General features: G+C 35.8%; 1 protein-coding gene and 1 long non-coding RNA gene across 3 annotated transcripts; both read left to right on the top strand.

Moving 5' to 3' along the window:
- Nucleotides 1–11,095: 11,095 nt before the first annotated feature.
- LOC145042721 (uncharacterized) lies at nucleotides 11,096–12,845 on the top strand. Of its 2 annotated transcripts, XR_013680728.1 has the most exons (3): nucleotides 11,097–11,683; nucleotides 12,163–12,359; nucleotides 12,461–12,845. It is a non-coding gene; the product is annotated as an uncharacterized LOC145042721 (long non-coding RNA). The 2 variants fall into 2 exon arrangements; XR_013680727.1 differs by having other exon boundaries at nucleotides 11,096–11,683; nucleotides 12,163–12,845.
- Nucleotides 12,846–14,673: 1,828 nt separating this feature from the next.
- LOC145040109 (uncharacterized) lies at nucleotides 14,674–16,554 on the top strand. Its single transcript, XM_078988087.1, has 4 exons — nucleotides 14,674–14,743; nucleotides 14,798–15,101; nucleotides 15,198–15,481; nucleotides 15,650–16,554. The coding sequence occupies exons 1-4, from the start codon at nucleotides 14,674–14,676 to the stop codon at nucleotides 16,552–16,554; spliced, it is 1,563 nt and encodes a 520-aa protein (XP_078844213.1).
- The last annotated feature ends 5,346 nt before the right edge of the window (nucleotides 16,555–21,900 follow it).

Genomic DNA, 21,900 nt, shown 5'->3' with positions numbered 1-21,900 from the left:
GTGACCAAGTCGCGACCCTACTCGCCGAGTCCATCCATGGACTCGCCGAGTTGCCCTTCGAAATTTACATTTTTAGTCCTTCAACTCTACTCTGGCTATTCCGTGATGTTACACAATTCTTTTAGAATTAAAGCTAATTAATTTCTTTTATCTATTTAAATTATTTGTTTAAAGTTAAAAAGATAAAAAAAAACATTTATATTATAATAATTCATTATTATTATTATTATTATTATTTTTAACTCAAAATTCTTAAATATTTTAAAATTTATATTTAATCTTTTTAAAATTAATTCAGGTCTCACAATTAGTATTTTAATAAAATAAAAAACCTTTTTTTCTATCATATGACATACTTTCCGTACATTCTCAATTAAAAGTTGAATTACCTTTCTGCCCTTTAACATTATATATGTACCCTTTTATTTAAAATTTAATTCACCAATATATTCCCTTAAAATAAGCCATAAAATCTGCAAAAAAAAATAATCTTATCCCACAATATAAATACATTAGAATATGTTTAAATTAGGAAGTAAATCCATCCAAATTGTATTATCTTTCTACCCTTCAAATAAAAAAGCGTTTCCAATAATTTAACTAAACTATTTGATATTCATGTCAAATTAATCAAATTGTTTTGAGAATATTTTTAACTTTAAAACGTTCGAACATATATATTGATATTTTTTTGTTATTTTTTTATTTTAAATTTATTCAAAAACAATTATTGCATATCATATTAAATAATTATCATTTTTGTTCATAGTCAAAAATTAGCATGGATTCTTGACTTCTTGTAAGTATAAACATTCGATAAAACTAAATAGTTTCTATTTGGATAATAGAAAAATTACACAACTGTTAATCGGTTAAAAGTCTGTCTAATATGATGAGGTTATATTGAGAACAATTGAATGTTGAAAGACAAGAATGATTGTAGATCAATCATTACGTAAGGACATTATAAAAGAATTAAATTATTATTTAATTAAAGAAGTTGTATTATTAATAAACTGAGTTCAATTATTTTCACATAAAAACACAGTCGCCATTATTATAAAATAAATAAAGAATATATTATGTTATAGACAAAATTGTACAAATGGTCTCCGTGGTTAGCTGAAAATTGCCACTTTAGTCCAAAAAGGTTTGGACTTGCACCAGAGGTCCAAACTTTTCATTTTGTTGCGATTTTGGTCCGTTTTGCTTTGAATTTTTTTAAAATGACGACTTTGCCCTTATTTTTTTCTTTTTTTCAGTTTTTTATATTAATTTTATTAAGTTTTTTATTAAAATAAATAAAAAGAAAATTGAAACTAATTTCTCTCTCTCTCTCTCTCACCCTCTCTCTCTCTCTACACATACCCATCTTCTTCTTCCTGAAAATCAGTCCAGAGGAACAAAAAACACCCTTAACAAATTGTTGAACTCGTCGGTTATCAATGGAGATGGAGAAAATAGAAGGACAAATCATATCTAGGGCTAGTCTTCTCCATCTGTTTCCAGATCTGTTTGTGTTCATCATCATCAGGATCGGTTTACAACACCACCCCCTACTCAGTTTATCTTCTCCATTTGTATCTCGATTTTCAGATTTATCAACAGAAAACCAACCTCAACCACACCCGTTAGTACCATGGTAAATCTTCAACATATCATCTCCAATCTTCGATCTCGTCGCCTCCGTCCAAATCTGTAAATGTCACTCTGTCTGGAAACTCAAGCCACAAACGCCGCCTCTACCTCCGTCTCCGTCGATCCTCGCCTCTCTTTATCTTTCTCCATCGAACGTGAAGACTGTTGCAGACCAAAGATTTGTCTAACTAAGGGCAACGATTGGTTAGGATTCTCAGATCCGACGAGTTAGGGTTTCAGAATAACGAGTATCAAATGAGTTAGGGTATCCCAAATGACGATATTTCTTCTTCTATGTCGGAAACCCTCTGTCGTTGTTGCCCTTCTTCTTCGTCAAAAATCCTATGTCGCCAACGTATGTGGCTGGAGTTCGTCTCTCTACTTTTTCGATGTTAGTGGTGGTGGTTACAAATCTGCATATGGTGGTGGATCAGCAAGGGTTTCTCACTCCCTTCAACACTCCCTTTCACTCCCCCTCTCTATCTTCACCTAGAATAGCCACTGTAGGTTACAAGACATTTTCGGAATTCAAACTTGAGAACGAGAGATGTGGAGGCGGCTAGCTACGGTGGAGACGGTAACCGGTGGTGGTGGTGTTCATGTTTACCAGAGGGAAAAAAGATGGGGGTGGGTGGTGAATGGATGATAACACAAATATTTATTTATTTTTTTTTTTTTCCTTTTCTTTTTTGTTTAATTTTAAATAAAAAATATAACAAAATAAAAAAAATAAAAAATTAAATTAATGAGGGGCAAATCGGTCATTTTAAAAAAGTTCAAAGTAAATTGGACCAAACTCACAACAAAATGAAAAGTTTGGACCTCTGGTGCTAGTCCAAACCTTTTTGGACCAAAGTGATAATTTTTAGCTAACCACGGGGACTATTTGTACAGTTTTGTCTATATTATACATATTTATGTATTTCTTTTTTGATAAAATAAGAAATAATGGAAAACATATTAATTTGATTGACAAAATAATATTTATTCAACAAAACGCAATTCATGATTATAATTGAATCTTTTTCTTCAATATCATACATGATTATAATTAAGGATAACAACACCATATACATTAGTATGTAGATCAACGATGTTTGGACGGTCTTTATTGCTTGTTAACTTTCGCAATTTCTACATAATGATATAAACATTTAAACACAATAAATGGTTAACAAAACTATATAACTTTATTCATAGACCAGATGATAACTCGTGTACCACACGGAAATGATTGATAAAGTAAACAACAATGAAACTTTAAAAAGCATAGTAAGTTATACTTCTAATTATTATTATATTCATTTTATAGTATCATGCCCAACGATTTCATTTTCTAATTGTGTATATATAAATACTCTTGTTTTTTGGAGTCCTGTATCTGCTACGTCATGAACTATAGAATTTCAGGCTCATTGCCATGTCTACCTAGCTTCTTTCTAGTCCATCACCTGAAACAAATGAAAATCACCATTTCACAGATGTAGCAATGAGTGAGGTAATCACCAAAAATGTCAATATATATGATAGGACCGTTTCACAGATGTAGCAATAAGTAAGGTAATCACCAATAATGCCAATATATATGATAAGGGCATTTTCGTATATAAATAAAAAAGAACCGATTTGAAATCCTTCCACCCTCCCCTATAAATCAGGGGTGTTGTTTAGACAGATTAATAAGATTTAAGATCATTCGAGTACAGATAAATCGATTTTTTGGTTATGGCAAAACCCATCGAAATCCATATAAGTTTAAATTAAGCTAAATAATGCGTAGTCTCATTCTTGTGTAATGTGTGAGATAGGAAAACGAAGTGTAGTATTTTGCCCCATTCAGTCAACAAATGAGTATGTCTAAATCATGTATTAGAGTAAGATGGATAACAACACTTGACTATTCTAGATGGTCTCGTGAATTATGTTGATAGTGTGGATTTATAACATATAGGCATAGAAGAATCATGTGATACCATATCAATCAAATAATCTAACAAATCTTAGTTTCCTTAAAATGCCTAAATTTGTTTTCCATTATAATAACAATACACTTACATTTTCTTTACACGTGATAATAACATACTATCAATTATTCACTAATAATAACAACATACTTCAATTATTTTTTTTTCATGGATAATAGCAATATTTAAAAATAATATAAAGCAAAATGTAAGAGCATCGCTATTATACTAAAAAAAAATCAAGTGCATTGCTAGTGTATGTATGTTAATGCCATATTTGGTAAGTAGAGCAAGTACACTAACATTATTAATAAATAATGAAACTATATTGCTATGAGAATCCATCTAGTTGCACATTAATTGGGTGTGGAAAAAATCTAATTTTGATGATAGAATCTTGTGGTTTGAAAAATCCATGACGGTATAAACCATAGGGAAGACACATAATAGGCAAAAAGAAGATAAGGAAACACGAGAGTGGAGATGGGCAGAAAGACATCTTGCAAAACTTGTTAGGTTAGTATTCAAATGTCACGCCATGTTGAGCAAAAATTGTCACGCCATGTTGAGCAAAGGATAGTAGCGGGTAAAAAATAAACAATTTGCAAAGGACACTACCTAGTAAAAAAGACTAATTTTGGACAATTTTTTTTTAGGGAAAATGTCCCCATAGCCCCACGACCTTTCACATTTTGGTTTAAAAGGTCCCTATTGTTAGTTTTTGGCTTTGTAAGGGCATGAATCCTTTTTTTTACCGGCTAATTAGGGACTTTTCATTTATTCAACCGATTTCTTTGCCTAGTCATCACCTAACTAATTTACAGAGTCAACTCACCTAACTCAGATGACACATCAACGATTCACTAACGAGTTGTGTAACACCCGAAATCAGAAAGGCCAAGAAAAGAAAGGAAAACCATAAGTTTAAGGGGTCGGCTCGTCGAGTCCAAGGAAGAACTCGACGAGTCGGAGTGGGTTCTGTGTCGCAGATAAAGTGACCGACTCGACGAGTCGGGGTTTGGACTCGGCGAGTCTGGTCTGGGTTGGGAAACCCTAATTCCGGGACTTGGTACCCTATTTAAGCATCTTATTCTCTTCCCTAGGGCTCATTTGCGGCCCCTATAGTCCAGAACCCCAAACCCTAGCCACCATAACCGTTTTTGGAGCAAGATCTACCCTTGGTGAAGTAATTTGAAGCTTAGAAGAGAAGAGATTCATAGTGGTGCAAGAGGAGGCCTTAGATCTAGAGTTGGTGGAAATTTTTAGAGCACTTGGAGGTAATGAATCGTTATCCTTGGCTTTCTCCTTTCTAGATCAATCTTTCATGGAGTTTTAGGGTTTCTTTGAGAGTATGTGATGAAAAAATGGTGCACAAGCTAGATCTGGAGTTGAAACTCCAGATCTGAGCTCTATTTGGATCAAAGATGCAGAAAGCCCTGTTAGTTGATATGCAAAAGCCATTCCCCATGAGTTAAGTTCCTTTCTAGCTTGGGTTTTGGTATTGTGAGACAAGAAGCACGTAAAGGTAGCAACTTTATGTTGCTAATGGACTCTAGGAACCCAAATCTATTGTTTGGAGCAAAGGAGTAGCTGTGTGACTCGAGATTATGAGAATACACGTAAGGACTCGGCGAGTTGGGCTAGATACCAGACTTAAATCGCGTTGTAACTCGGCGAGTCACATGGGTGGACTCGGCGAGTTGGATGAAGATAGGCAGGAACTCGATGAGTTGGAAGAACAAATCGACGAGTCTGTTGAAGATTGCCTTAGACTCGGCGAGTCTATTCTTGGACTCGGCGAGTCAGGTCGTGAAACCCCAAACCCTTCTAGTTAAGACTCGGATCAGTAAGTTGAGTGGAGACTCAGTGAGTTGGACAGGATAGAACTCGGAAATCAGTAGACTCGACGAGTCATGGTCTGACTCGGCGAGTTGAGTCGCGAATGAAAGGGGTTTATGAGCTTATGAACTTGGCGAGTCAGTAGGCTGACTCGGCGAGTAGCGTCAACCTGGAAGGTTGACTTTGACCAGGACTTTGACTTTGACAAGAGTTGACTTAGTTGACTTTTGGAGGACTGTCAGACTAAGTGTTATATTGATATTGGTAGCATAGAGAGCAAGAGGAGCAGTGCCTCAGAGGGTTGTCGGTTAGCAGCCAGAGGGTTATCAGTAGAGCTCAGCAGTTCAGGTGAGTTTTCCTTCCAATAGGAACGGGTCTACGGCCACAATGCGGCCCGTTTAGTTAGTAGTAGTTCCGGACCTCGATCCGATGCAATAGTTAGATTGCTTGATGTCTTTGTGATTCAAGCATGTTTTGTGTTATGTGTTCCGGACTTCGGTCTAATGCAATATGCAGTATATGTGCTTATGCTAGTTGATATGTTTATGATATGCTATGTTATTCCTAGTTAGTTTCGGATTTCGATCCGATGCAGTTAGTTCTGGACTTCGGTCCGATGCAGGGGACAAGGTCCCAGTCAGTTCTGGATTTCGGTCCGATGCAGTTAGTTTCGGACTTCGGTCCGATGCAGGGGACAAGGTCCCAGTCAGTTCCAGACTTCGGTTTAATGCAGTTTCCGAACTTCGGTCCGATGTAGAGGGCAAGGCCCTGGTTAGTTCTGGACTTCGGTTCGATGCAATTAGTCCGGACCTCGGTCCAATGCAGTGGGCAAGGCCTAGTATATGCTTTATATGTTATTGTATGGTATGTGGTAGTTTGGGGGAGCTCACTAAGCTTCGTGCTTACGGTTTCAGTTTTTGGTTTCAGGTACTCAGTTTTCAAAAGAGGAGCTCAGAGAGGTTGCAGTGCACACACCATAGTCAGTTAACCTGGGAATGTTTTACTCTAATAATAAGATTATGTTTTGAATTAATACTCGGAAATTATATTATGACTTATGATACGGTTTTTATAAATATGGTTTTAGTAATGTTTTAAAAGAAATTTTTAGCAGTGACTTTTGGGTTTTTAGAAGTTGCCTTGTTTGGGCCTTAAGGGTACAATGGTCACCCAATTCATCATCCATTTTCGTTGCTAAGGTTGTGAGATTCACCAAAATGTCAGGTTGTCAGCCATCTCATTGTATCTTAACATGAAATCGAATTAAGGATTTTTGGATGATGCAAAAGCGTATAGATGAAGTCCTTGACCTGGCTCTCACCATCGAAATGGTGGAAAGGGCATCCAGGGTCGGGGGGCAGAAGTCGGAGCCAACGAACAACAATTGACGATTCTTATCCATGATTGTTAAATCTTTTGCTCATCTGTTCTAGAATCGATCTTTGTGAGTAATGGCATTATCGACATCAATTTTGATTTTATCAATTGATTCTTTGTTTAAAAAAGTCTACCTACTCATTCTCGTTTCAACATCAATTTAGTTTCTTGTTTATGTCATTCGATGAAATTAATGATGATATGAAGATTCGATGTTTTAAAGTTTTGAAAATACAGATAATTGTGGTAATGAACTCGACTGATGAGCTGTTTGATCTTAAAATCGATTTGAAGAAGTGGGATTTGGTGTTTATGATGTGTTGGGTTCCGAATGGTTAATTTAACTCACAGGTTGTGTCATACGAGCGAATGAAATCGTGATAGGAACTCAATGGAATGAAATCGCGTTTGTAAGGGTGTTCTTGTGAGTCAAACTAAAAAGGTCAAAATTTGAATTATTGATCTGTGAACGGTGTAATCGGATTTGAAGTAGAGATATCAGAAGCGCAACTTTCATTTGCCATCGGAAATTGAACAAATGTTCTTACGGGTAAATGGGAAAGTCAAAATTATGTTACCTGCAAACGTTCGACTCGGAATTGGCGTTGTGTTTGATCAATTTGGACGAACGGGTTCGTTGTTGGATACTTGACTTATCTCGGATTCTCAATTGGGGGTCGACGGATGCAGTTGTTGAGGTGTGCCAAGGAGTGCGAGTATGTCTCCAGCGGTAGCGGTGGCAGTGGTGGTCGTTGTTTCTTGGAGTTGACTTTCGGCATTGAGATGGAATGATAACGGGGGTTGGGGGAGAGTAAGACGAAAGAAAGAAAGAAATGATGAATGTTATTTTGAGGGGAAGTCATGATAATGGCGATGGATTCTACATGGTTGTTCTCCCTCAATTTCGTTCTCTCTTGTTCGTTTACATTAGGTGACATCTGATCTGACAAATGAGTTGGTTTTTTTTTTTTTTTTAATGAAGTGTACAAGATAATTGGCTGATTGTGAAAGGGGTGACGGGTGATCTCTTCACTTTCTAGAAAATGGCCTTAAAAACTGGTAAAAAAAGAATTCATGTCCTTATAAAGCCAAAAAATAGTCCTTATAAAACCAAAAAATAACAATAGAAACCTTTTAAACAAAAATGTGAAAGTTTATGGGGTTAGAGTGACATTTTTCCAAAAATTTGTTCCTAATCCAATGTGAACAAAATACAAAAGACAGGATTTAGACTTTTGGCAATTGTTGTCGCTAGTTTTTTTAGTCACAATTAACGTGTAAATCCTGGTGAGTTAAGAAAGGAAAAAAGTACTAATAGATACCCATGGCATACTCATATATATTAAGACAAAACTTGGCTTTTTGTTCACTGGGGTGCCACTATGAACCGTTGTGCCTTGAACAAAGCCTTACGTATGCCTTACTTTACACACAAAGTTACAGTCATCTGGAATCTCTGATACATAATATAACTACAACACACACCCAAAACCAAAGTATATACGATCATGGGCGGCTCACTTGAGCTGCACTCTGCGCCTTTTCAGTTTCGCCATTTTCCTTCGAAACCCCATGATCCATCTTCTTCACTTTCACCTCAACCTCCAGCTTGCCTTTCGAGTCACTCTCCCGCACTTGTTTCAATACAGTTGCTACCTCACCCAACGCTTGTTGCCCAGATCCATTGCTCATATCTGTATGAGTCCTCTCTTTCTCGTTGCTTCTGGATTCATCGACTTTTGCAGGCTGCTCAGGCTCTTTGGTACCTTGATCTTGTTTACCACTGAAATCATTGACGTCTGGATTCAATTTGCTGTCTTCATGAACATCGGCGACACCTTCTGCTTTACCATTTTCCTCGACATGTGTTGTTCTATTATACATGACCTCAGCGTCTTGCATCTCGACTTCTTTAATACCTTGATCAGATGGCTCATCTATGGCTTCCGCATCTTTCATTTCAATCTCTTTAACACCTGCAGTTCCTACAGTATCCGTTGTGTCAACGACACGTGTAACCTCGGTAGATATCTTTTCTTCATTATCGTGAATACCATCTGATGTGTCACGCTTACGTTTGTTAAATGCCTCAGTGTCGTTCCCGGAAGCTGGAGTCGTTGATCGGGCAGTTTCACCAGTTCCTGTCTCACATTTAGAACCGGTAACCGGAAAGTTCCCTGGTTTTGATCCTCTCCCCTGTTATGATCATAAACTTGATTACAAAATCTCTATCAACACAACAAGAGAACTCCGATCGAGAGTCCTAACAAATATACTACTAATAGTTAATAGCTCGATTCAATGTGTTATTCAGATTTCTAGCTGATAAGTGAACCTAAAGAGTCGGTAACTGGATTCATTTTCCAAAAATGAAATCCCAGAAGTAGATTTGGCCTTAAACATCAAAGAGAAAAATTAAATGGCAAAAAGAAATGCAGGTACCAAACCAAAAGCATTTAGCTAATAAAGTTAAGAGGGGCAGAGGATACCGAGGCGTTGGGGGGAGGGAAGCCTACCGGAACTTTATCATCATCTTTATGGTTCGCCGGAGGAGGCGGAAGATCAGGACTCGCCATGCTTTTCAGCAGCTCACAAAAATACCAAATTCGATTATGCGGAGCAATGAAACTTAGAGTGCCTTAAACATAGAATAATCGATGAATGTTGTGTTAATCGCTTTTTAAATTCAAGGTGTAGAAAATAATATAATCGTCGGCGATTGCTCGATTTGGCGGTTTAAAGTCCAGCATTACATTGATGGATGATGAACACGTTGTGTTGATACACGTGTCTAATGGATGGTAGTGTTAATTTGCAAAGAAGAAGTAAAGTGAAATGGAATTAAGTATTTTGATAAATATTTAAAATCAGTTTTGGTAAATTGAGATAAATATAGTATCTTTTAAGGTTTAGGTTTTAGGCAGAAGGTTGTGGTCATATTTTACTTTTCAATTTTCCTATTATCATCCTTTTTTCATCTATTTTTTTTTTTTTTTTTTGTTAGATTTCATTTTGTTTGACCTTTCTAAATTTTATATATATATATATATATATATATATATATATATATATATATATATATATATATATATATATATATATGGGTTAAGTTCAAATGAGAACACTATTTAATGTTAGAACACTACTTTATGTTACTATTTTAGTATGAATTTAATATGTATAGTATTATAGTAATTATAATATGAATATATTCAATTTTATATTGTTATTCTACTATAAAAATTATATATATGTGTGTAGTAATTTAATAAATTCTAATGTGAATGTTAAATATGTGATTGTTCATATATTCGGTAATGAATAATGTCATAAAGTTATACATACAAAATTTTAATGTAAATATTAATGTGTGATTATTCGTATATTTGTTGATGAATAATGTCATATCGTTGTGTATATAAAATTCATAGTAGAATAGTAACATAAAGTAGTGTTCTCACGTTCTCACATTAAATAATGTTCTCATTTGAACTTAACCATATATATATATATATATATATATATATATATATATATATATATATATATATATATATATATATATACATATATAGGAAAGGTGAGTATACATTACAGTCCCTCATAAGCTTAGGTAATAAACCTCATGAAAATAATGTGTTTTACTATATAAAGATTATGGTTAGGGGATTCACGATTAATAATTGGATGTGTAGATTCAAGATCGACACAATAGTTTTGATAAGGAAGCAAAAAATATTGATTATCTTAGATCTTCATGACAGTAGAAAAAAGTAATGTTCACTGGGGTGAAGTAATAAACGATAATAGATGAAAGAAAATACGGATGGAAAAACGATAATGGTGAAAATAAATGTTATTGAGGATGATATATTTACCAAATGAAAACCAAATCGGATATATTTACTAAGTTAAAATAACATATTTTATAGGTTTAGTACCTAAGCTTAGGTAGGGATGTAATGTATATTCCCTATCCCCTCTCTCTCTCTCTCTATATATATATATATATATATATATATATATATATATATATATATATATATATATATATATATATATATATATATATATATATATATATATATATATATATATATATAAAAGAAGCTCATTTTTATGAACAATAAACTTATTGGATTTTAGTATAATTGGCTCATTATTTCTTTCACTTAGATAAATATGATATTTTTTTAGGGAGTGTTTTTAGGCTAGTTTTGAAATTGGAGTTACACACGTGTATTTTTATAAACATTTACACCACATTTGTAAGCTAACTACATTAGGATCAGTGTCCTTTGTCTTTATCGTTTCAACCTTTCCGGATGTATCCTTTCATAGCCATCGTCTCCTTATCAGATTACATCTACCAGTTCTCTTACTTCTTGATTCTTTTTTATCACTCACTTCCACCACCTCGAATTTTCTTTCAGTTTCAAATCTCAATCGATCTATCTTCCACCGCTTTGGAGTCGATGTTGCCTCATCTCTATCTTTTTTGTTGATCTTCTGAAATGAACATCTCTTTCTACTAAAAGATAGACATAGAAAAATCCTTTCCACCTCCCATGACGAATCAAATGCCCCTTCCCCTCGCACCGGACACACCACCACCTTCACTGAGTGTTATATTACTGTTTTCGTTTCTCTCCACCACCGCTTCACTCTAATTGCTCACCGACACCGCTGCTCTCTCTCCTAAAAGTGACACCGTAATTGCCTGGTGGGTTGTTGGCGGTAAGGTGCTACAAGGTAGGTCGGGTGAAGGAGTCCAGAGCATCTATTGTTTCCGATTTGGGGGTATTTCGAAGATGTCGACCCATCATGAGGTGTAGTCCGTACAAGGAGGCGAATGATTCATTCAGGTACAATCCACTTGGTGTTTTATATTTTTAGTTGTTTTAGTATACGATTTTGACTTTCTTCCCCACACCTATTTCGATTTTCAAATTGAGTAGTCTGTTATAACAACAAGGTTGCAATAATATTTTCCTACTCTAAATATGGTGATTCTACAAATCTATGTTGCTTTTACATGTTTTATTTATATAATTTTCATTAAAATTAGGAACCCATTATATTTATTTATGTATAGGAAGTGGAAGAATGGTGTTGAATGCAGATGGATAACTACTTGATTTAGAAAAGCCGTTTTAGGATACCTACATATTAATTTGTGTTTGTGTGTAGGAAGTAGAAGGGTAAAGACAACATATGGTGATGGTTACTTTCATCGATTTTGAAACTTAATTTTAGCATATGAATTCTAGACATCAGGTTTCTTCTATTTTTAAGAAATTATAGGAAGTTTAAATGTATTTTGTTTGTTTATGATTCCTTTCAGGTAAGTGGAAAACTTACGTTCTTCTTCCAACTGCTTGATATAGAACTATAATTGTAATGGGGAGTAGATGTATAAGGTTTGGTAGTCATTTTAGATGTATGATGGTTGGTAGTCCTTTTAGATGATTTAGAGATCATATAAGCAGGTTATGCCAAATCATTTGCACCATTTCTGAAAGGTGTAGTTCTCCCATCACTGTAAGCTTTTCTCTTCAGTAACCGACACCGATTATCAACATTATTGACACATGTACATGTAGCCCTAATTTGTGGTTGCATTCTGATATTGCTATTTTTAGGTACATGTGGGTAGATCCACCCTTGGCCGCATCATCAATGTCATCGGAGAACCAACTGATGAGAGTGGTGATATTAGTAATTGTTTTGTGAACTATAATCCACCAAGTAAAGCATAATCTTAGATCTCCTCTTAATACTCTGTAACAGAGATGGAGCATTATTATCCAATCCACAGAGAACCCCAACTTTTGTTAAAGTAGCAGCTGAACAACAAATCCTTGTAACTAGAATCAAAATAGTTGATCTCCTTTCAACATATAAAGAGGAGGGAAGATTGCTTTATTTGGTGATGTTGGTGTAGGAAAATCTCTACTCATCATGGAACTTATCAACAATGTAGATAAAGCTCATGCTTAGTACATAATCACATATCCTACATTTCAATATTTCACCGATTGTCATCTTTATATATATATATATATATATATATATATATATATATATATATATATATATATATATGGAACGAGTTAGGAACAGTACTCGACCAATGTACTATTCATTTTTTTCTATTTTTACTATATTCAATTCCTCAAAATTTTCATTTTCTAGGTGGTTTCTCTGTATTTTATGGTGTTGGTAAAAGTCCATGTGATGCTAACGATTTATATAAGGAAATGATGGAGAGTGGTGTCATTAAGCTGTCACACCCCCAAACCAGGATGGCGGAAACGTCTAGGGGTGGATGACTTTCATGAACAGTATCACAACATAAAATACAATAGTGAATCAAAGCAAACACAACCATCATAATTATAATTGAAAAGGTTACATTGTTACCATGTATTGTATGTTTCAAACCACTTACATTATGATGACAAAATGAATCATATGACAATGTAACGTCCCATCCTCAAAAGCCTTGTGGTTACTTGTTTAATGATTTCCTGATAATACAAGTAGTTTTGAAAAGTGTAAACAATTAAGGTTGTGAGTTCATAAAAGTTTTGTATGTGAAAAATCTATAGCTATTTACTTGTAAAAATGACAGTGTACATTCCCAGAAAATCCAAATTTTCTTAAAAATGAGTTGTAGTCTTGAAAACCCTAAGACTAAAAATGTATAAGTATTTCTATATTTAAAATAGTATTATGTAGTTTTATTCTTATATAAAACCATTTGAACGCATGTTACCCAGTCTTAGGTCTAGGATCCTCAAAGCATTCAGGATCCTCAAACCTCACCAGATATTCAGGATCCTCAACTATCTCAGGATCCCTACTATTGCCGTTATTATTATTTACTAACATTTATAACGGTTATATTTTGTTCTTAATTAACACATGTGTAGAAATAGTCAAGAGAAGACTTATTCCCAACAGAGAGTCGTCTCAAATATGCTAAAGACTCAGAATACCAAATCAAACAACGTTTACAAAGCTGGTCATAGAGGATCCTGGGAATATCGGACATCTTGTTAGTTAATTTAGACTATAAATTGACACATGTATCTCGCACACGACATATTATACCTATTCTTAGCTAGCTCTACGAACCTTTTCACTTGTTCTCACCGAAGTACTCTCTATAATAATCATTTTTTATTAATAAAATCATCAAGGCAGGTGATTATTATCACCTCCCAAGGCTTTGTGCCGGAGATCCTAGCAAGGATCAAGGGCTTTCCTTGTAAACAATCGTGTTATTCTCTTTACCTTTTTCGATTGCACAATTCAAAAATCATAGCCTCTCATTCAATTTGGTTGATTTATACTTGTGTAATTTTTAACCAAAACAATTTGGCGTCCACCATGGGGTTGTAGTGTTCAAAATCCTTGAAAGATCATGTTTACACAACCAATCCTTTCTTCATCCTCTGCTCCTTCCATTCCAACCAAAAACCTACCACCTCCTCTGAGTGGACCCCCTGGTCAGAAGAAAGCGCCCGATACTTCCAAGAGAAACACCCCTCCGGTCGCTAACCAAGGAAGTTTGGGATCTTCAGGACTCCAGGATCCGACTACTTCGGTCACTACAACTGAACTCTTCGCTATGATAAGGAAAATGATGCAACAGATGACTCAGCAACAACATGACAATAGAACACTACTTAGAGAAGTGGAGAGGATGAAGGAAAAATTTTAGAGATCCTAAGAAACGATGCCCATAGTTGTACAACCAAGGATCTTGAACTTTGATAATGCAAGATCCTCAGGAAATCAATAGGGGAACGCAACTCTTGCTACTGCTGCATCACCCTAGGGGACGACTATGAACAATCGAGCATCTATGATCAATGATCTCGATAAGCCTTTTAATAATCCTACAAACCTTGATTCTAGTAAATTCTTAAAAAACAATACTATAAATACTAACTCTATGAATGTTGATGCAGGAATAAGTCCAAACGTGGCTAGGGAACTTCAGCAGTTAAGACAGATGATCTCAAGCGTACCCGGGGTAGTTCAACCCATTCCAGAAGCATCTCCAACAAGTCACATGATCTCAAGATTTGCTCCTGTTATAGCCAATATCAAAGTTCCTAAGCACTTCCAGACTCCTAGTATGAAGCCTTACGATGGAACTACAGATCTTGAAAAGCAAGTAGCACAATACCGAGAAAGGATGGAGATCATTCCCATCCCAGTGCCCTTGAAGGAAGCTTGCCTATGCAAAGGATTTGGCTCAACCCTGACGGGGTTAGCTCTTAAATGGATGCTAAACGTTCCTCCCTATTCTATTACTTCATTTGCAAATTTAGTCAATATTTTCACTAACTAGTTTTCATGTAGCAGAACCTTCGAGAAGATCAATAGTGATCTCTATAGTGTGGTTCAAGATCCTAAGGAACGACTTATGGATTTTGTTAACAGGTTTGGCAGGGAAGCTCTAAGCATCCCCAACATTGACATGCTGACTGTTGTGGAGGTCTTCAAGATGGGTCTAACAAAGGATTCACCCTTCTATGAAGATCTCATGATGACTCCATGCAAGAGATTGGACAAAGTTAGGTGCCGAGCATTGAGGTTCATAAGGCTTAAGGAGGATAAAGAAGTCCAGAAGAAGAGCAACCCTTCAAGTCAATACGAGAATCCCAATAGGAAGGCCGAATCCTCGGTTCCAAGATCCTAAAAATCGAAGCCCAATTCCAAACCGGATCATCACAGCGTTAATGTCCTCAAAGATGAAGGAGATGAAGAGGACCATCCTAAAATCAGTGACTATTGTTTTTATGTGGATATTTCAGGTTTGATCCATGTTATGCAGGATCTCAGAGACAAAGCAAGATGGCTAAAGAAGGATAGCAAGCCCACTAGTTGGAAAGACATGTCCAAATGGTGTGCTTACCCCAAAGATTTCGGTCACATGACGGAGGATTGCATAGCCCTAAGAAAGGAGATAAACTACCTCCTTAGCAAAGGGCATCTTAAAGAGATCCTCGGAAGAAAGAAAGAAAATTACAAGGAGAGCATACAGGATGGTCAGAAGATCCCGGAGAAACCAGGATCTCCACTCCCAAACGCCAAGATAATTAACGTTATCTCAAGCGGATCTAACATTTGTGGTACTTCTTATTCTCAGGATACAAGACATGTCAAGGTCTCTAAAATAGAAAAGGAGGATAGAACACAGAAGAATACCTCAGTTAGCAATGAAGAGGAGATCACATTTGATGAGAAGGACAGGGAAGAGATCCGAGATCCTCACCATGACAGACTCATGACAATACTATACATTGCCAACCACTTCATCAGAAGGATCCTTGTTGATGGAGGATCCTCGGTCAACATCATACTCTTGGATGCACTAAAGAGGATGAACATCCCAAAATCAGAGATACTCAAAAGATCCTCGGTTCTCATAGGATTTAGCGAAGAAACAAAACACATTATCGAGGAGATAAAGCCACCAGTATACAATGAGGGGGTAAACTCTATACAAAATTCCTATCTTATTGACACCTTATCTTCTTATAATGTGATATTAAGTAGAATGTGGATCCACGAGATGAAAGTGGTTCCATCAACATATCATCATTATGTAAAGATTCCTACTCCATGGGGAACAGAAAAGATCATGGGAGATCAACAAGAGTCAAAGGAATGTTATAAAACATCTATGAAGCCTACGACAAAACCTCAGCAAGCATAACAATTAAGGCAAGGGGAACGATATGTTCTAGAAACAAAGGAGCAAAACGTGAAGGAAGTTCCCTTGAGCAGCGAGGATCCTGAAGCTAAAGTCCTTATAGGATCCTCAATACCCTAGCAAATTGAGCAAGACCTGTTAAAATCCCTTCAAAAAAGAAGAAAGGCGTTCGTATGGAAACATGAAAATATGACAAGTATAGACAAGAGTATTATCACTCACAAACTTAATATTGATCCTTCTTTCAGACCTAAACAACAAAAGAGAAGGAAGTTTGCACCCAAAAGAAATTAGATCATCCAAGAAGAAGTGAAAAAGCTCCTCAAGACAGGTATGATCAAGGAAGTGAAGTTCCCGAGATGGCTAGCTAATGTAGTTATCGTACAGAAGAAGAACAGCAAGTGGCGAGTATGTGTAGACTACACGGATCTTAACATGGCTATCCGGAAGAATAAAACATGAAGTTGAATCCGTATAAATGCCACTTTGGGATGAAGTCGGGCAAGTTCCTTGGGCATATGGTAACCAAGACAGGAATAGAAGCAAGTCCAGAGCAGATCAAATCAATCATCGAGCTGAAATATCCATCTTCAACAAAAGATATACAAAGGCTAACCGAAAGAGTAGCAACACTGAACAGGTTCATTTCAAGATCCTCAGAAAGGTGTAAGCTCTTCTATGATATCTTGAAGAAGAACAAGAAGTTTAAATGGACCGAAGACCACGAAGAAGCTTTTCAGGAACTCAAAAGATTCTTAAGTTTTGCGCTATTGATTCCCTATGTGAGTTATTACAACTGTGCTAAAACTGAAGTTGGAATGCTACGATGTTCTTCAGGCGTCAGAATGTTCGACATTTGTCACCCCAGACCTGTCGGTCTAACTGTAGCTAGTAGCTTAGGTGCGAAATTATCAGTCCCATATAGATCTATACACAAGTGCCACACTCTCTTACTGAGATTCTGATTATAATTTAGGAATATAGTGTGTACTCTGGTAGGTATGGTGAAGATTATGTCTCACATAATTGTTTCACAAGTTTATGTATAGTGTAATGAAAACCCTCGTAAGTGTAAATATCACCGTTCCATAGTAATTACATAATGTAAAAATAATTATACTTTTATATAATTATTCGTATTGTATCAAAACGGTAAAATAGTGTCAATGACCCATAAACTATACAAATTATAGTTTATTATAAATGATTTGTTGTGCCCATATATACTCTCACACACACACACACAGATATATATATATATATATATATATATATATATATATATATATATATATATATATATATATATATATATATATACACACACACACACGCTAACATGTTTAGATGTCCCCTAAATAACATATAATTTACAACTAACACATGTATATGAACATTTACTATGGTGAAGCCACTTTGCTAGTTTTGACCGTTTTTATGTCACAAAACAGTCAAAATTGAGTTATAAGGTTGGTAAATTTTATTTTTACCTTTTTGTGCGTATTAAGCCAAACTAACTTTATATGTTTAAAATAACATATTTTAGGTCCAATCTCACAAAAATGGTACCATAACCTTGTCATGAATATTTTTGCAAGAAAAACTCTTATTTTACATAAAAATGGTAGGTTTTTAGGTTTTCTTTTTGTAAAACCAAATCGTTGGTATTTTTAACTAGTTTCATAACTCATGTCCAAAATAACATATTTTTATTTGTATCCCACGAAAATGATGTAATAACTTGGTTAAAACTATTTTTGCTAGAAAAGTCATATCATGTTCATAAAAACCATAGTTTTTATAGTTTTGTTTTTGTGACTTTTTCTCAAGAACATATAGCATGTTTATACTCATTTTTCATAGATTTGCGTTTCAAACAACATACCAGACATAAATGTTCACAATACTAGGTAATAACATTATTTCATGTGAATAATACTTTTACACAACTTGAAGACAAAGCATGTATAACAACTAGTGTTATTATACAAGTTTATTTGTATTCCCCCTAAAACTTGGATAAAAACAAAAATAAGGGGTATGAACTCACATTGAGTGTGTTTCTTCGTGGATAAAGATGTGAAGATAAAGGTTTTCAAGCTTAGAACACTTGAAGACACTTGAAGAACACTTAAAGACGGAATTATCATGCAGATATTAACACATGTTAATGTGTGTAATTGTAACAAAACTACTATATGTGTATAGAACAACGAGATTAGTGAGAAAAATCTTACCAGATGATCAAGAACCAACTTATGGAGATGAGACTTGAGAAGAGAAGTTTGTTCTTGAGAGGAAATGAAGAATGAAGTGAAGGGGGGGGGGGGGGGGGGGTCCTCGGCTGTAAATAAAAGAGGGAAGGGGAGGGGTGGGTAGGGGGACATGGATGAAACTATTTGAATAATACCTTATGGTTTGTGCATATGTATGTTGGGTGTTAGGACATGGTGGGGAAAAGAGGAGACACTTTTGTTTCTTATGAATTTTATAAATAAAAAAAAAAGTCAACTCTTTTATAAAAGCTTGGCATTTTTTTATAAAAATATGTTATAAATGATGTATAAATATTTAATTTGAATTATAAAAATTAAAATTATTATAAAAATTATTATCATCAAAAATAATAATATGCTACATGAAAGTTAGGTTGATTCCTAAATTTTTTCCTCTAAAATTGGGTGTTTAAGTCGGGTGTGGAATTTGTCGCATTTGGTGACGACTTCACCAAAAATCTGAATATGTAACCGTTGTTAGGGATTTGCCATGTCGTGTAAAGTTTATGAACTCAGCTGTGTTGAGTTATGAATATTATTTATACCTAAATAATATAAAATTGAATTATTGAATTTTTACGTTACTAACCGTAACTAGGGTTTATATTCAATAACTGAAAAAAGGGAGGTACTTTGTATTGTAACTTGCCAATAGTACATTTGAAAAATTAGGGAATATCACATTTCTCCTAAAATTCTCATATGATTTGAGTTGATCTAGTTGACTTTTGTTGACTTTGCTTGACCAAAATTGATGGTTGTCACAGCATCCCCCCGTTAGAAGGAATTTAATCCTGAAATTAACATTCCGAGTAGGTTCTCAAGAGTTAGGGAAAACATGTGGCTATTTCTGTTTCATTTGATCATCATGTTCCTAGGTAAGTTCAGGTCATCGCTTGGCGTTCCAACGGACCATTACTATTGGTATACGACTTTGCTTTGCTCTCTCGACTTCTATGTTCATGATTTCCGCAGGTTCCTCGACAAAGTGGAGACTCTCGTTTAATTCGATTTCGTCAAGTGGAATGACGAGAGTCTCATTGGACAAACACTTCTTCAAGTTGGACATTTGGAATGTGGGGTGCAGGTTGCTAAGTTCTTGCGGTAATCGAAGTCTGTATGCTACTGGGCTGATCCTGCCAAGGATCTCGAATGGCCCTATGTACTTAGATTTAGTTTTCCATGTTTTGTAAAATGTATCATTCCCTTCCAGGGTGAGACCTTCAACAGTATGCGGTCACCAACTTGGAATTCCAATGGTTTGCACCGTTTATCTTTGTAACTCTTCTGTCGGTCCCATGAAGCCTTATGTCATTCATGGATCTGAACCATCTTCTCTGTCGTTTCTTGTATGATCTCAGGGCCGGTAAGAGTACTATTAGGCACTTGTCCTCTTGCTAGCTGGGTGTCCCCCACCTTAGCCCAACATAGAGGTGATTTGCACTTACGCCTATAGAGGGCTTCAAACAGAGCAAGTTTAATGCTAGAGTGATAATTTTTGTTGTATGAGAACTTGATGAGTGGTATGTGGGTATCCTAAACTTTACCAAAGTCTATCACATAAGATCTTAACATATCTTCCAACATTTGAATAGTTTTCTCGCTTTTCCCGTCGGTTTGTGGGTGATAGGATGTACTCATGTCGGGTCTGGTCCCCAAGGACTTTTGTAGTGATTGCCAAAACCGTGAGGTAAACCTGCTATCTCTGTCAGAGATAATGGATATTTTCACACCATGTAACCGTACAATCTCTTTGATGTACGTCCTTGTAAGTTTCTCCATTTTGTCTATCTATTTTATTGGTAGGAAGTTCACGGATTTGGTTAACCTATCGACAACTACCCATATGGTGTCATGACCACCAGTTGTCTTGGGAAATTTAGTTATGAAGTCCATGGTTATCCGCTTGCACTTCCACTCGGGTATATGCGGTTGTTGAAGTAAACACGAGGGCTTTTGGTATTCCACTTTGACCTTGACGTAAGTCAAACACTTGCCAACATAAGTAGCGATTTATGCCTTCATATTTGGCCACCAATACAGTTTATTGAGGTCAAGATACATCTTATCTGACCTGGGATGAACGGAGTACTTGGTCTTGTGAGCTTCACTCATGATAATGTATTTGTACCTACCGAATCTCGGTGTCCAAATTCGATTCATGAGGTAACGAGCTGTGTCATCCTTGACCTCAAGTTTTTTATCCATCCCTCGCAAGGCTTCACTTGCAACATTCTCATCTTTCAAAGCTTCAAGTTGTGCCTCCTTGATTTGAGTGTATATATGTGAACTGATAGTCATTGTCAATGATTTTACTCGGCACCCTAAGTATTCCTTTCGACTTAGGGCATCTGCTACTACGTTGGCCTTGCTCGAGTGATAACAAATTTCACATTCGTAATCATTTAGCAACTCTACCCATCGTTGTTGCCTTATATTGAGTTATTTTTGGTTGAGGATGTGCTGGAGACTCTTATGGTTAGTGAAGATTGTACACTTTGTACCATAAAGATAGTGTCTCTAGATCTTTAAAGAAAACACTACTACCCCTAATTCAAGGTTGTACGTGGTGTAGTTGACCTCGTGAGTCTTAATTTGTTTAGAGGCATAGGAAAAAAACCTTTCCCCGTTGCATAAGTATGTAACCTAGACCCTACTTGTATGCATCACAATAGACCACAAAGTCTTCCGTTCCTTCTGGAAGAAACAGGATCAGAGCATTGCATAAAGCTTGCTTTAGCGTCTCGAAGGCAGTTTCTTGTTTATCTCCCCAATTGAAGGTCACTCCTTTCTGGGTCAGGGAAGTAAATGGCTTTGTGATGTTGGAAAAGTTCTGTATGAACCTTTGGTAGTAGCTAGCAAGGCCTAAAAACTAATGGCTTTCTGTCTGTGTCCTTGGTGCTTCCCAATTTTCAATTGCTTCAATTTTGGAGGGATCCACATGTATCCACTCTTCGCTGACCACGTGCCCCAAAAGTCCACCTTTTGAATCCAAAATTCACATTTTGAAAACTTTGCATACAACTTTTTCACCCTTAGTGTCTCCAAGACCTGTCGTAGATGTTGACTATGC

This window comes from Lactuca saligna, chromosome 4 (assembly GCF_052625555.1).
Source record: "Lactuca saligna cultivar CGN05327 chromosome 4, ASM5262555v1, whole genome shotgun sequence".
Classification (NCBI taxonomy): Eukaryota; Viridiplantae; Streptophyta; class Magnoliopsida; order Asterales; family Asteraceae; genus Lactuca; species Lactuca saligna.
This window is presented reverse-complemented; position numbering and strand designations above follow the sequence as displayed.

Coding starts and splice junctions, on each gene's coding strand:
- LOC145040109 (XM_078988087.1), top strand. CDS start 14,674: ATGAACAATCGAGCATCTATGATCAATGATCTCGATAAGCCTTTTAAT. Junction 15,102..15,197: donor TTTGGCTCAACCCTGACGGG/GTTAGCTCTTAA, acceptor TTCATGTAGCAG/AACCTTCGAGAAGATCAATA. Junction 15,482..15,649: donor GAAGAAGAGCAACCCTTCAA/GTCAATACGAGA, acceptor TGGATATTTCAG/GTTTGATCCATGTTATGCAG.